At 39.9% G+C, this 16,499-nt stretch overlaps 1 protein-coding gene across 1 annotated transcript in view; it reads left to right on the forward strand.

The window, feature by feature from the left end:
• Positions 1–16,215, forward strand: part of TRPC5 (transient receptor potential cation channel subfamily C member 5) — a 194,687-nt gene extending 178,472 nt beyond the window's left edge. Inside the window, 5 exon segments of the mRNA XM_033201482.1 lie at positions 10,124–10,327; positions 11,052–11,093; positions 13,178–13,267; positions 15,524–16,094; positions 16,097–16,215. Coding sequence (XP_033057373.1) covers positions 10,124–10,327; positions 11,052–11,093; positions 13,178–13,267; positions 15,524–16,094; positions 16,097–16,215 — 1,026 coding nt within the window.
• Positions 16,216–16,499: the final 284 nt, after the last annotated feature.

Here is a 16,499-nt window from a genome sequence, read left to right on the forward strand (position 1 = left end):
CCCCAAGGTATTCTGTTGGGGATACAGCACTATATAATGGTGATTGTTGTGGAGGGTGGTGCTTTTTTTTTAATTTAAAATTTTAAGTTCTGGTATACATGTGCAAAATGTGCAGGTTTGTTACATAGGTAAACATGTGCCATGGTGGTTTGCTGCACCCATCAACCCGTCATCTAGGTTTTAAACCCCGCATGCCTTAGGTATTTGTCCTAATGTTCTCCCTCCCCTTGCCCCCCAGCCCCTGACAGACCCTGGTATGTGATGTTCCCCTCCCTGTGTCCATGTGTTCTCATTGTTCAACTCCCACTTATGAGTGAGAACATGTGATGTTTGGTTTTCTATTCCTGTGCTAGTTTGCTGAGAATGATGGCTTCCGGTTTCATTCATGTCCCTGCAAAGGACATGATCTCATTCTTTTATATGGCTGCATAGTATTCCATGGTGTATATGTGCCGTATTTTCTTTATCCAGTCTATCATTGATGGGCATTTGTGTTGGTTCCAAGTCTTTGCTATTGTAAATAATGCTGCAGTAAATTATGTGTGCATGTGTCTTTACAGTAGAATGATTTATAATCCTTTGGGTATGTACCCAGTAATGGGATTGTTGCATCAAATGGTATTTCTGGTTCTAGATCCTTGAGGAATCACCACACTGTCTTCCACAGTCGTTGAACTAATTTACACTCCAACCAACAGTGTAAAAGCATTCCAAGGATAGTGCTTTATCCTCACAGGGTATCACTTCCAAGCTGGCACTTTAGCCAAGCTTTCAATAGGCTGTTCCATTGCTTATGAGGCCAGTAGCTTGGGTGTGCCATATGATGGGTTCAGTGGATTCCATGGTCATGTGACCACTGTTGTGTGTCCTTTGCTGTAAAGTAGGTCCCTTAGTCTGCTGCAGTGATACGTGGAATGTCACATTGGTGGATTAAATATAGCATAAGCCTTTGATGGTCATGTTGGATGAGACTCTACAGGCAGGAAAGGCAAACCCATACACAGAATACCTGCCTGTTCCTGTGAAAATGAATGGCTGCCCCTTTCATTATGGAAAGGGTTCAATATGGTCAACTTGCCACCGAGTGGCTGGTTGGTATCTTCAAGGGATATTGTTGTACTGAGTTTCAGCAATGGTTTTTGTTGGTGTCATGGTGATTATTTGGCTATGACAGTAGCTTGGGCCCATGGATAGCTTCCTTCTTTGCTTCCATGTCTCCTCTGTTTATGAATCCATTGTGCCAGGACTAGGGTGGCTGATGAGAAAGTTGGCTGACATCAATGGGTTGAGTCATTCCACTTAGTTATTTAATGCCTCTTCAATGGTAGATGCTCTTGGGATCTGTGGAGGAAAAGGATGGAAGCAAAATTGGCAGAAAGAGAAAGTGGGCTGCAGTGTAATCAAAACCAGTCCTCAGCCAATCCTATGGGGAGTTCTAAAGCTGGGATGATGCTTCAGAGATGTTCCCTGAGGAGGTGAGGGGGTCAGGTCTTTTGTTTTTTTTGTTTTTTGTTTTTTGTTTTCTTTTTGAGATGTAGTCTTGCTCTGTGACCCAGGCTGGAGTACAGTGGAGCAATCTTGGCTCACTGCAACCTCTGCCTCCTGCGTTCAAGTGATTCTCCTGCCTCAGCCTCCCGAGCACCTGGGATTATAGGTGTGAGACACCATACCCAGCTAATTTTTTGTATTTTTAGTAGAGATGGGGGTTTCACCATATTGCCAAGGCTGGTCTTGAACTCTTGGCCTCAAGTGATCCCCAGCTTTGGCCTCCCAAAGTGCTGGGATTCCAGGCATGAGCTACCACAGATCAGGTCTTAACAGTCCCACATTGACTAGTTATTTGTTGCAAGCTGTCCCTAGAAGGTGGCAGGACCTTGAATAAAGCAGCTTTCTTTAGCAAGACAGTCACTGAAGAAGACTGTCAGCATACAAGCTTCCCAAAAGCTGGGGGAATAAATCCTTCAGTCTTTTTTTCCCCTATGTATGTATGTATGTATGTATGTATGTATTATACTCAAAGTTCTAGGGTACATGTGCACAATGCGCAGGTTTGGTACATAGGTATACATGTGTCATGTTGGTTTGCTGCACCCATTGACTCATCATTTACATTAGGTATTTCTCCTAATGCTATCCCTCCCCCAACATGAACAGACACTTCTTAAAAGAAGACCTCTATGCAGCCAACAGACACATGAAAAAATGCTCATCATCACTGGTCATCAGAGAAATGCAAATCAAAACCACAATAAGAAACCATCTCACAACAGTTAATATGGCAATCATTAAAAAGTCAGGAAGCAATAGATGCTGGAGAGGATGTGGAGAAATAGGAACACTTACACTGTTGGTGGGAGTGTAAATTGGTTCAACCATTGTGGAAGACAGTGTGGCAATTCCTCAAGGATCTAGAACTAGAATTACCATTTGACCCAGCAATCCTGTTACTGGGTATATACTCAAAGGATTTTAACTCATGCTACTATAAAGACACATGCACACGTATGTTTATTACGGCACTATTCACAAGAGCAAAGACTTGGTACCAACCCAAATGTCCATCAATGATAGACTGGATAAAGAAAATGTGGCACATATACACCATGGAATACTACGCAGCCATAAAAACAGATGAGCTCATGTCCTTTGCAGGGACATGGATGAAGCTGAAAAACATCATTCTCAGCAAACTATCACAAGGACAGAAAAATGGCTTTTGTTGCCATTGTTTTTGGTGTTTTAGTCATGAAGTCCTTGCCCATGCCTATGTCCTGAATGGTATTGTCTAGGTTTTCTTCTATGATTTTTGTGGTTTTAGGTCTAACATTTAAGTCTTAACCCATCTTGAATTAATGTTTGTATAAAGTGTAAGGAAGGGGTACAGTTTCAGCTTTCTACATATGGCTAGCCAGTTTTCCCAGCACCATTTATTAAATAGGGAATCCTTTTCCCATTTCTTGTTTCTGTCAGGTTTGTCAAAGATCAGATGGTTGTAGATGTGTGGTGTTATTTCTGAGGCCTCAGTTCTGTTCCATTGGTCTATATATGTGTTTTGGTACCAGTACCATGCTGTTTTGGTTACTGTGGCCTTCTAGTATAGTTCGAAGTCAGGTAGCATGATGCCTCCAGCTTGGTTCTTTGTGCTTAGGATTGTCTTGGCAATGTGGGCTTTTTTTGGTTCCATATGAACTTTAAAGTAGGTTTTTCCAATTCTGTGAAAAAAGTCATTGGTAGCTGGATAGGGATGGCACTGAATTTATAAATTACTTTGGGCAGTGTGGCCATTTTCATGATATTGATTCTTCCTATCCATGAATATGGAGTATTCTTCCATTTGTTTGTGTCCTCTTTTATTTCATTGAGCAGTGGTTTGTAGTTCTCCTTGAAGAGGTCCTTCACATCCCTTGTAAGTTGGATTCCTAGGTATTTTGTTCTCCTTGCAGCAATTGTGAATGGGAGTTCACTCCTGATTTGGCTCTCTGTTTGTCTGTTATTGGTGTATAGGAATTCTTGTGATTTTTGCACATTGATTTTGAATCCTGAGACTTTTCTGAAGTTGCTTATCAGCTTAAGGAGATTTTGGGCTGAGACGATGGGGTATTCTAAATATACAATCATGTCATCTGCAAACAGGGACAATTTGACTTCTTCATTTCCTAATTGAATACCCTTTATTTCTTTCTCTTGCCTGATTGCCCTGGCCAGAACTTCCAACACTATGTTCAATAGGAGTGGTGAGAGAGGGCATCCTTGTCTTGTGCCAGTTTTCAAAGGGAATGCTTCCAGTTTGTGCCCATTCAATAGATATTGGCTGTGGGTTTGTCATAAATAGCTCTTATTATTTTGAGATACGCTCCATCAGTACCTAGTTTATTGAGGGTTTTTACTACGAAGGGGTGTTGAATTTTATCAAAGGCCTTTTCTGCATCTATTGAGATAATCGTGTGGTTTTTGTCATTGTTTCTGTTTACGTGATGCATTGCATTTATTGATTTGTATATGTTGAACCAGCCTTGCATCCCAGGGATGAAGCCAACTTGATCGTGGTGGGTAAGCTTTTTGATGTTCTGCTGGATTCAGTTTGACAGTATTTTATTGAGGATTTTTGCACTGATGTTCATCAGGGATATTGGTCTAAAATTCTCTTTTTTTGTGGTCTCTGCCAGGCTTTGGTATCAGGATGATGTTGGCCTCATCAAATGAGTTATGGAGGATTCCATATTTTTCTATTGATTCGAATAGTTTCAGAAGGAATGGTACCAGCTCCTTTTTATACCTCTGGTAGAATACAGGTGTGAATCCATCTGATTCTAGAGTTTTTTTGGTTGGTAGGCTATTAATTATTGCCTCAATTTCAGAGCCTGTTATTGGTCTATTCAGAGATTCAACTTCTTCCTGGTTTAGTCTTGGGAGGGTGTATGTGTCCAGGAATTTATCCATTTCTTCTAGATTTTCTAGTTTATTTGCATAGAGGTGTATATAGCACTCTCTAATGGTAGTTTGCATTTCTGTGGGATCAGTGGTGATATCCCCTTGATCATTTTTTATTGTGTCTATTTGATTCTCTCTTTTCTTCTTTATTAGTCTTGCTAGTGGTCTATCGATTTTGTTGATCTTTTCAAAAAACCAGCTCCTGGATTCATTGATTTTTTGAAGGGTTTTTTTGCATCTCTATCTCTTTCAGTTCTGCTCTGATCTTAGTTATTGCTTGCCTTCTGCTAGTTTTTGCATTTGTTTGCTCTTGCTTTTCTAGTGCTTTTAATTGTGATGTTAGAGTGTCGATTTTAGATCTTTCCTGCTTTCTCTTGTGGGCATTTGATGCTATAAATTTCCCTCTACACACTACTTTAAATGTGTACCAGAGATTCTGGTACGTTGTGTCTTTGTTCTCATTGGTTTCAAAGAACAACTTTATTTCTGCCTTCATTTTGTTATTTACCCAGTAGTCATTCAGGAGCAAGTTGTTCAGTTTCCATGTAGTTGTGCGGTTTTGAGTGACTTCCGTAATCCTGAGTTCTAATTTGATTGCACTGTGGTCTGAGAGACAGTTTGTTGTGATTTCTGTTCTTTTACATTTGCTGAGGAGTGTTTTACTTCCAATTATGTGATCAACTTTAGAATCAGTGTGATGTGGTGCTAAGAAGAATGCATAATCTGTTGATTTGGGGTGGAGAGTTCTGTAGATTTCTATTAGGTCTTCTTGTTGCAGAGCTGAGTTCAGGTCCCGATGTCCTTGTTAACTATCTCGTTGATCTGTCTAATATTGACAGTGGGGTGTTAAAGTCTCCCATTATTATTGTGTGGGAGTCTAAGCCTCTTTGTAGGTCTCTAAGGACTTGCTTTATGAATCTGGGTGCTCCTATATTGAGTGCATATATATTTGGGATAGCTAGCTCTTCTTGTTGAATTGATCCCTTTACCGTTATGTAATGGCCTTCTTTGTCTCTTTAGATCTTTTAAAGTCTGTTTTATCAGAGACTAGGATTGCAACCCCTGTGTTTTTTTGCTTTCCGTTTGCTTTGTAGATGTTCCTCCATCCCTTTATTTTGAGCCTATGTGCATCTTTGCACGTGAGATGGGTCTCATGAATACAGCACACTCATGGATCTTGACTCTTTATCCAATTTGCCAGTCTGTGTCTTTTAATTGGGGCATTTAGCCCATTTACTTTTAAGGTTAATATTGTTATGTGTGAAATTGATCCTGTCATTATGATATTCACTTGTTATTTTGCCCGTTAATTGATGCAGTTTCTTTATAGCATCGATGGTCTTTACAATTTGGCATGTTTTTGCAGTGGCTGGTACCAGTTGTTTCTGTCCATGTTTAGTGCTTCCTTCAGGAGCCCTTGTAAGGCAGGCCTGGTGGTGATAAAATCTCTCAGCATTTGCTTGTCTATAAAGGAGATTATTTCTCCTTCACATGTGAAGTCTAGTTTGGGTGGATATGAAATTCTGGGTTGAAAATTCTTTTCTTTAAGAAAGTTGAATATTGGCCCCCGCTGTCTTCTGGCTTCTAGCGTTTCTGCCAAGAAATCCACTGTTAGTCTGCTGGGCTTCCCTTTGTGGGTAACTCGACCTTTCTCTCTGGCTGCCCTTAAGACTTTTTCCTTCATTTCAACCTTGTGGAATCTGACAATTATGTGTCTAGGGGTTGCTCTTCTCAAGGAGTATCTTTGTGGTGTTCTCTGTATTTAGTGAATTTGAATGTTGGCCTGCCTTGATAGGCTGGGGAAGTTCTCCTGGATAATATCCTGAAGAGTGTTTTACAACTTGGTTCCATTCTCTCCATCACTTTCAGGTACACCAATCAAACATAGATTTGGTCTTTTCACATAGTCCCACATTTCTTGGAGGCTTTGTTAGTTTCTTTTTACTCTTTTTTCTCTAATCTAGATGTCTCGCTTTGTTTCATTAATTTGATCTTCAATCAGTGATACCCTTTCCTCCACTTGATCCAATCGGCCATTGAAGCTTGTGCATGCATCACAAAGTTTTCATGCCATGGATTTCAGCTCCACCAGGTCATTTAAGGTCTTCTCTACACTGTTTATTCTAGTTAGCCATTCGTTTAATCTTTTTTCCAGGTTTTTAGCTTCCTTGCAATGGGGTCGAACATCCTCCTTTAGCTCAGAGAAGTTTGTTATTACCGACCTTCTGAACCCTACTTCTGTGAACTTGTCAAAGTCATTCTGCATTCAGCTTTGTTCCGTTGTTGGCAAGGAGATGCGATCCTTTGGTGGAGAAGAGGCACTCTGATTTTTAGAATTTTCAGCTTTTCTGCTCTAGTTTCTCCTTATCTTTGTGGTTTTATCTATCTTTGGTCTTTGATGTTGGTGACCTACAGATGGGGTTTTGGTATAGATGACCCTTTTGTTGATGTTGATGCTATTCCTATCTGTTTGTTAGTTTTCCTTCTAACAGTCAGGTCCCTCAGCTACAGGTCTATTGGAGTTTGCTGGTGGTCCACTCCAGACCCTGTTTACCTGTGTGTCACCAGTGGAGTCTGCAGAACTGCAAATATTGCAGAATCGCAAATATTATTGCCTGATCCTTCCTCTGGAAGCTTCATCCCAGAGGGGCAGCCGCCTATATGAAGTGTCTGTCGGCCCCTACTGGGAGGTGTCTCTCAGTTAGGCTACATGAGGGTCAGGGGCCCACTTGAGGAGGCAGCCTGTCCGTTCTCAGAACTCAAACGCTGTGCTGGGAGAAACACTGCTCTCTTCAGAGCTATCAGACAGGGACATTTAAGTCTGCAGAAGTTGTCTGCTGCCTTTTGTTCAGTTATGCCCTGCCCACAGAGGTGGAATCTAGAGGCAGTGGGCCTCATTGAGCTATGGCAGGCTCTGCCCAGTTTGAGTTTCCCAGTCACTTTACCTACTCAAGCCTCATCGATGGCAGATGCTCCTCCCCCAGCCAGGCTGCTGCCTTGCAGATTGATCTCAGACTGCTACGCTAGCACTGAGCAAGGCTCCGTGGGCATGGGACCTGCCAAGCCAGGTACAGGAGAGAACCTTCTTGTCTGCCAGTTGCTAAGACCTTGGGAAAAGTGCAGTATTTGGGCGGGAGTGCCTTGTTTATCCAAGCAGTCTTTCAGGGTTTCCCTTGGCTAGGAAAGGGAAATCCCCCAACCCCTTGTGCTTCCCGGGTGAGGTGACGCCCTGCTCTGCTTCAGCTTGCCCTCCGTGGGCTGCACCCACTGTCCAACCAGTCCCAAGAGATGAACCAGGTACCTCAGTTGGAAATGCTGAAATCATCCATCTTCTGTGTCAATTATGCTGGGAGCTGCAGACCAGAACTATTCCTATTTGGCCATCTTGGAATGCCCCACCATAATTATTCTTTATATATTGTGATACAAGTCCCTTATCAAGTATATGATATTAAATTATTTTCTCACATTCTATGAGTTGTCTTTTCATTTTCTTTATGCTGTCCTTTTATGTAAAAATGTTTTTAATTTTGATTAAGTCAAATTTACCTATTTTCTTTTGTCACTTGGTTTTTGGTGTCATATCTAAGAAATCGTTTTATCCAAGGTCACAAAGATTTACTCCTATGCTTTCCTATTAAGAGTTTTGTAGTTCTTATCTGCTAGTATAGGTCTATGATCCATTCTGAGTTGAGTTTTGTACGTGTTATAACGTAGGTGTTTACTCTTTTGAAGGTGGATGTCTAGTAGTCCAGCATGCCCAACTGATGTTCAGCAAAGGGGCAAAAGCAGTTCAATGGAGAAATGAGAGTTGTTCCAACAAATGGTGTCAGAGCAATTGTTCACTCATATTTTAAAAGAGAACCTCAACATAAACCTCTTCCCTTATGGAAAAATTAACTCAAAATGGATCATAGAATTAAAGGCATATCTTACAACTATAAAAGTTGTGGAGGAAAACATAGGAGAACATCTTCATGACCTTGGGTTAGCTGAAGAGTTCCTGGACATGACACAAAAAGCACAATCTATAAAAAAATTGATAGTTTTATAAACATGATAATTTTGACTTTCTCAAAAGTAAAAGTTTGCTCCAGTAAAGACATCATTAAGAGAATGAAAAGACAAGATACAGACTGAAAGAAAATACCTGCAAGTCATATATCTAACAAAGGGATTGTATCTAGAATATATATATATATACTTATATATATACTCTATATTATATTACCTATATACAATAAAAATGGGCAAAGGATCTGAAAAACACTTCATCGTAGAAGATATACAGATGGTAAATACGCATGTGAAAAGATGCTCAACATCATTAGCCATTTGGGAAATGCAAACTATAACCATAATGAGATCCCACTACATACTTGTTAGAATGACTAAACTTTAAAAACCTGACAAGCACTAAAGAAGATATAGAGCAATTAGTGATAATGGAAAACAGTATAGCCACTCTGGAAAACAGTTTGGCATTTTATTATAAACACACCCTTAACATACGATCCAGCAATACCACTCTTAGATATTTAAGTTAGAAAAAAATAAATGTATGTTTAGACAAAAACCTGTACATGAATGGTCATAACAGCTTTACTCATAATTGCTAAAAAACTGTAAATAACCCAAATATTCTTCAGTAGGTAAACAAACAAACCATCATGCATCCATATAATAGAAAACTACCCAGCAATGTGATTGAATGGGCTATTGATACATACGAAAATACAGATGAATCTTAAAGGTGTTATGCTGAGTAAAATGAACTAGTCTTAAAAGGTTATCTACTGTATGATTCCATTTATATGACAGTTTGGAAAACGTAAACTATAGGGACAGAAAACAGAGCAGCAGTTGTCAGAGGTTACAAGTTGGGAGAGTTTGATTACAAAGAGGTAACAATAGGGAACTTTGGAGGGTGATAGAACTGTTGTGTATCCTGATTGTAGTAGTGGTTACATCAGTCAATACAGCTCTTAAAACTCCTAGAAATGTACACTGATGTGTGTGTGTGTTGATTATAATGATTGTTACATGGGTATATATACCTGTCAAAACTCATCAAACACTTTAAATGGTTGAATTTTATTCTGTGTAAATCATGCCTCAATAAAGTTGATTTTTCTTTTTTTAAAAAAAAAAAGCCTCCCACTACAATCCCACGCCTTAAAAATAACTACTATTGACAGTTTAGTGTGTACTTGTCTAGAACATGTAAGCATGTTAATATAAAGATTTTCCAGATGTATAAATAGAATCGTTGTACATATGTTGTGCTCTATATTGCTTTATTCACTTAGAGGGCTTGGACAGATGCATATATATACATATATATAATGTTTATGGATCTACCATATTTTAGTAGTTGTATTTATACTATTTTATAGATGTAACACCATTTATTTAACCAGTTCTACTGTTGATTATTTAGATTGCTGCCAGTTGTTTTGCTACTATTATCTGTGCTACAGTAAACAACCATGTACATGCATGTTTTTGTAAGTATATTGATAAGATATGTTTCTAAGAACAGGGTTACTGGGTGACAGGGTATGTATAATTTGAATTTATATAGCTCTTGACTTATTGCCCTCTATAGCAGCAACTAGAAAGTTTAGAATGAGAAGTGAGTACATCATGCAGTTTCCCATCCCAAATCCTTGAACTTCATTATCTTTCATAGGATCATGCTGATATCGAGTGGAAGTTTGCAAGGACAAAGCTCTGGATGAGTTACTTTGATGAAGGTGGCACCTTGCCACCTCCTTTCAACATCATCCCCAGCCCCAAGTCATTTCTATACCTTGGTAACTGGTTCAACAACACCTTCTGCCCCAAAAGAGACCCTGATGGTAGACGGAGAAGGCGCAACTTGAGAAGCTTCACAGTAAGACTTTTAATTTTAAAAAATTAATTTTAAAAAATTGAGATGGAGTCTCACTCTGTCACCCAGGCTGGAGTGCAGTGGCATGGTCTCGGGTCACTGCCAACCTCTGCTGCCTGGGTTCAAGCAATTCTCATGCTTCAGCTTCCCCAGTAGCTGGGATTACGGGCGTCCACCACCACACCTGGCTAATTTTTTGTTGTTGTTGTTGTTTGTTTGTTTGAGATGGAGTCTCACTCTGTCATCCAGGCTGGAGTGCAGTGGCACCATGTCGGCTCACTGCAACATCCACCTCCCGGGTTCAAGCGATTCTCCTGCCTCAGCCTCCCAAGTAGCTGGGATTACAGACGAACACCACCAAGCCGGGCAAAATTTTGTATTTTTAGTAGAGACAGGGTTTCACTATGTTGGCCAGGCTGGTCTTGAACTCCTGATCTCGTGATCCTCCCGCCTTGGCCTCCCAAAGTGCTGGGATTACAGGCATGAGCCACTGCACCTGACCAAAATTATGAATCTTTTTAAACAAAACTGTTTCTTCCCGTCCCTCCTTTGTGACACTCACTGTTTTAAGCATCATAAAATCATTCCAACATATATTTGCTTTGGGGGTTTGTCAGGCAGGAGCTCCCGTATCATTCTCCAGTCCTAATATTTAAAAATATATTCAGATGTTTGGGTGGGTAGGGTGCTGGGACTGCTCATGTAACATCTCTATTTTCAATTATAGGAACGCAATGCTGACAGCCTGATACAAAATCAACATTATCAGGTAAAGCTTCCTCACAGGGATGAAGCACAATAATTGTTGGCTGGTTCTGTGGAGGAGAAGCAAACTTCACTCTGGCTATGTCTGGACACGATCCCATTTGACTGGGATAGGAGGCTTGGAAAGGCTGTAATTTACCAAGGACTGACGTACCTTCTCCAAGTGGAATCACCTGCTTTATAATCCTGTTCATGGCCCTTATGCACTGCCTCGGCTTGATCAGCAACAACTATGACTTAGAAAGCTGTCTTCCTTGAAATTACATAAAATAGAATATGTGGTTGGTCAGTCAGTCAAACATATGAGTACCTACTGTACATAAAATACTACACTAGATACTAGAAAAATCACTATGAACAAAAAAGATGCAATCTTTCTGCCCTTATGAAATTTATTATCTAGCAGGGATAAAATAACACATCATTAAAATTACAGTTGACTCTTGAACAACAGAGGATTGAACTGTGTAGATCGACTTATAGGCAGATTTTTTACACCAAACGCAAATAGAAAATATAGTATTCATGGAATGTAAAACCACATATACAAGAGGGCTGACTTTTTGCATCTGCAGGTTCTGCAGGACGATTGCAGGACTTGAGTATGCATGGATTTTGGTATACGGGGCGGGGGTCCCGGGACCAATCCCCAGAGTATATAACAAGGGATGATTGTATTAAAATTAAGTGATTAAAAGGATAAAAACTGCCATGTAGAAAAAATACATAGGGTAATGGTAATATATAACAGGAGGAAACTAACCTCAATGAAGTAAAAGCTTATCTGAATGTCAGGAACTTAGATCTTGATAAATTACAACATGACTTTAATCAAAGAAATAGAGAAGCACTTCTGTATTTTGTTAAAAAAAAAAAGTAATAAACCTAATAAACATTAGGGCACTCTTCCACCAGCTAGAAAACAGCCAAGCATACAAATATCACCAACATCTCTTGAGAATAATCCTTGCAAACCACAAATAAGAGACAACCATCTCTCACCATCCTGATCAAAAGAAAACCAAAGTAGAAAAATGTTCTACAGCGTTTGAAGGAAATGCATCCTTATTCTATAGGTCACTTCTCCTAACTTTGTTCCCCTTAGACCATAACTAACAAAGAGAAGCAGAAAATACGGTATTTTGTATGTAAACCTCCTCTCCCTACTCCCACCTTCAAATGTTATTCCTTTATAATAATAAACCTTAAATAAGATTCATTGTCTTCATGTTCTGCTTCATAGCCCTCAATGATAACAAAAAAAAATGATTCCTGCACATCTCAGTGAGTTCCTCAAGTAGACATAGTAGAAGAAGCAATACCATTGGCCTTAAAATCAGACTGAAGTAGAATGAAAGTCTAATCTTGACACTTACTAGTTGTGTAACATTGGATGAGTCAGCCTATTGAGGCTTGACTTCCTCATCTGTAACGTGGGGATAGTAATAAACTTAACTTACAGAGTTGTGAAAATTGAGTGATGAGTATGTATAATATGTATTATGTGCATGTGTTGCCTGACACATTGCAATAAGCGGTAGCTATCATCATCACCATCACTAATACAAACTGTAGTGACCACGTGCAGACCACTCCCCTGGGAACTAAGTGAAAAGAGGACATTCCTGTAAAGGAGAAGTGTAGGTTGACTACGAGAAAAATATCTTCACTATGTAATTAGTGGACATTAAAATCAGCAGACTTAGTGACTCTGAAGAAAATTCTCTCAATTTTATAAAAGGAGAATAAAACTCTCATTTTACTAGGAGTGTTAATGTGCAATCCATCCTAAAGGAAAATATTAACTATATGACCATGCAAGAATTATTCCACTGGAAATACATGTTTACCTTATGCTCGGGTAAAAAATTTTCCTTTAGGGTGAATTTGATTCTGACACTAAATTCAGAGACACAATAGTTGTTTAGCCAATGGACTTAACTCATTTTTTACAGTAAAAGGCTGGATCCTATGAGGATTTTCCACTGCAAAGGAGGTCTAAGCATGTTTTATTTCCTATGTAAGTTTCTTATTGAACTGAGAGCCTGAGAAGGAGATTGAATGCCTCTTCATGTTTTGTAATTCCAGGAAGTTATCAGGAATTTAGTCAAAAGATACGTGGCTGCTATGATAAGAAATTCCAAAACAAATGAGGGGCTAACAGAAGAAAATTTTAAGGTAATTTAATCATGAAGTGATTTCTCATTTTACATATCATAAGCATCATTTAATCTTCACAGTGTGTGAGGTTTCTGGTGATGGAATTTCATCTGCTTACAATATAGCAAAGCCAGTTATAATGCTTATTCTCTTAGAATTGTCTTTCATTCAGTAGACGGAGAGATTTTACCAATGTATGTCACACCACAATCAGTGTCATGAAAGAAGGAAATCTGCTGTATGCGTTCTTTTAATATTCTGAGTGTTTCTCAGTGTGGAAATTGAATGCTTTAAATGATGTGGCAAGGATGCATGGTGGTGAGGGACAAGATAGCAAAGGGAAGATGCCTGGAGACTTAAAGATCTTCTTTACTTAAAAGATATAAGATCAAAAAATCTGTTATTGAAAACCAAACACCGCATGTTCTCACTCATAGGTGGGAATTGAACAATGAGATCACTTGAACTCGGGAAGGGGAACATTACACACCGGGGCCTATTATGGGGAAGGGGGAGGGGGGAGGGATTGCATTGGGAGTTATACCTGATGTAAATGACGAGTTGATGGGTGCTGACGAGTTGATGGGTGCAGCACACCAACATGGCACAAGTATACATATGTAACAAACCTGCACGTTGTGCACATCTACCCTAGAACTTAAAGTATAATTAAATAATAATAATAATAATAGATCTGTTATTAAATCTAAGGTCTTAAGAAACTCTACCATTAAACATTAAAATTCTACTAGTGGCATTAGCCTAAAACAACCGTTTTCAACCGGGGCAATTTTGTCCCCAAGACCACACTTGGCAATGTCTGGAGATACTTTTGGTTGTCACACTGGTATCCAGACAGTAAAGACAAGGTTGCTACTGAGTATCCTACAATGAATAGTACAGCCTCCCACAACAAGAAGTATCCAGCCCAACATGTCAATAGTGCCAAGATTGAGAAATCCTATCCTAGAACACATCTATATATATTTTTCTTTTTAAAAATTTTTATTATACTTTAAGTTCTGGGATACATGTGCAGAACGTGCAAGTTTGTTATATAGGTATACACATGCCAAGGTGGTTTGCTGCACCCATCAACCCATCATCTACATTAGATATTTCTCCTAATGCTATTCCTCTCCTAACCCCCAACCCCCGACAGTCCCCTGTGTGTGATGTTCCCCTCCCTGTGTCCATGAACGTCTATATTTTCTAAGGCACACAGGAAGGCCATTATTCTAATTCATAGACATAATTCATCTACCGAGGGTCTGCTATGTTCCAAGCACTCTGCTACGTGCTCTGGTACAGTGGTGAGCAAGATCTAACCAGCTCCTACTCTCAAGGAGTGACAAACAATAATAAAGGGTGATGAACAATTGTATATTCTGACAGGTTAAACACAGGACACTGTGGAAACACAGAGAGGAGGGACTCTCAACTGGGACTTGGGGAGTCAAGACAGACTTTCCAATGGAAGTGATGCTTAAGCTGAGGCTTGAAAGTGAAGCCAGCCAGATAAAGGGGAGTTGGGGAGAAGAGTGTTCTAGACAGAGAGAACAGCACAGGCAAAGGCCCAGAGGCAAGGGAGAATATGTCCATACAGGTGGACAGCGGAGAGCCTAGGAAAAGAGTAGAAAGATGAAACTGGAGAAAGCAACAGGTACTAGGCCTTGAAAAACCTTGTAGTCCATGGTATGGCATTTCTATTTTTTCCTAAAGTTAGTGACAAGTTAGTAACAAGTTTTGAGCAGGGGAAGTACATGAACAAATTTCAGCTTGGCTTTTAAAGGAACAGTCTAGTATGTAAGCATTCAGTTGGAGATAGAAGACATTTCATAGAGGTTTGAACAGGGCCCCATGTCTCAAAACAGCAGTCTCATCACCTGACATTCCACTTCTCTAGTTTCACTCGTTAGAGTCTTAAAAGCTTTTTCCTCTTCAGTAGTCCTTTTATATGCAGACACCTGTGAGAGCCAGTGTCCTAATCTAATACCTTGTTAGTTAATACTTGAGCAGGAGTTAGTCCTTATGAAAGCGCCTCAACAGACTAATCCCTACTAAAGTGTTAGCTAATCCTGAATCAACTTTACCCATTGTACAAGTTTGCCAATGGCCAGCCCTGCCCACGGAATTATTAATATGTTTTTCTGGTGTTTTATTTTGTGATTTACTACTAGGCAAAAACCTGGAACATTCCAAAGGTATCTAATGTGCCTACTTTGAAATAAAGACCAAGCTTCTTGACATAATATGTCTCCTCTCTTTTCCTAGGAATTAAAGCAAGACATCTCCAGCTTTCGGTATGAAGTGCTTGACCTCTTGGGAAATAGAAAACACCCAAGGAGAAGCTTTTCCACTAGCAGCACTGAACTCTCTCAGAGAGATGATACTAATGATGGCAGTGGTGGGGCTCGAGCCAAATCCAAGAGTGTCTCTTTTAATTTAGGCTGCAAGAAAAAGGCTTGCCATGGGCCACCTCTCATCAGAACCATGCCAAGGTCCAGTGGTGCCCAAGGAAAGTCAAAAGCTGAGTCATCAAGCAAACGCTCCTTCATGGGTCCTTCTCTCAAGAAACTGGGTCTCCTGTTCTCCAAATTTAATGGTCATATGTCTGAACCCAGTTCAGAGCCAATGTATACAATTTCTGATGGAATTGTTCAGCAGCACTGTATGTGGCAGGACATCAGATATTCTCAGATGGAGAAAGGGAAAGCAGAGGCCTGTTCTCAAAGTGAAATTAACCTCAGTGAGGTAGAATTAGGTGAAGTCCAGGGCGCTGCTCAGAGCAGTGAATGCCCTCTAGCCTGTTCCAGCTCTCTTCACTGTGCATCCAGCATCTGCTCCTCAATTCTAAACTTTTAGACTCCTCAGAGGATGTATTTGAAACTTGGGGAGAGGCTTGTGACTTGCTCATGCACAAATGGGGTGATGGACAGGAAGAACAAGTTACAACTCGCCTCTAAGTCAAGCCCTAATCATCTGTTCTGGAACTCAACAGAAATTTGTAATTTCCTTGCTCTCAGAGATGACACAGAATATGATTCCCTCACTGCCCCTGCCCCCAAGAAAGGAGAGTGAAACTTCTATTATTTGCACCATCTTTTATAGCCACATTCTCCATTTTTGTTCTTGTTTTATTATTACTTTCATTATTATTTGCCTTTTCAATATCTGTACACACTAAGTCCATCTTACAACCAACTGAAGGGGTGTTGCACCTAATCAGCAGAGGTGCAGTTGGGTGCTT

The sequence above is a fragment of the Trachypithecus francoisi genome, unplaced genomic scaffold, assembly GCF_009764315.1.
Source record: "Trachypithecus francoisi isolate TF-2019V2 unplaced genomic scaffold, Tfra_2.0 Lachesis_group6, whole genome shotgun sequence".
In the NCBI taxonomy this organism is placed as follows: domain Eukaryota; kingdom Metazoa; phylum Chordata; class Mammalia; order Primates; family Cercopithecidae; genus Trachypithecus; species Trachypithecus francoisi.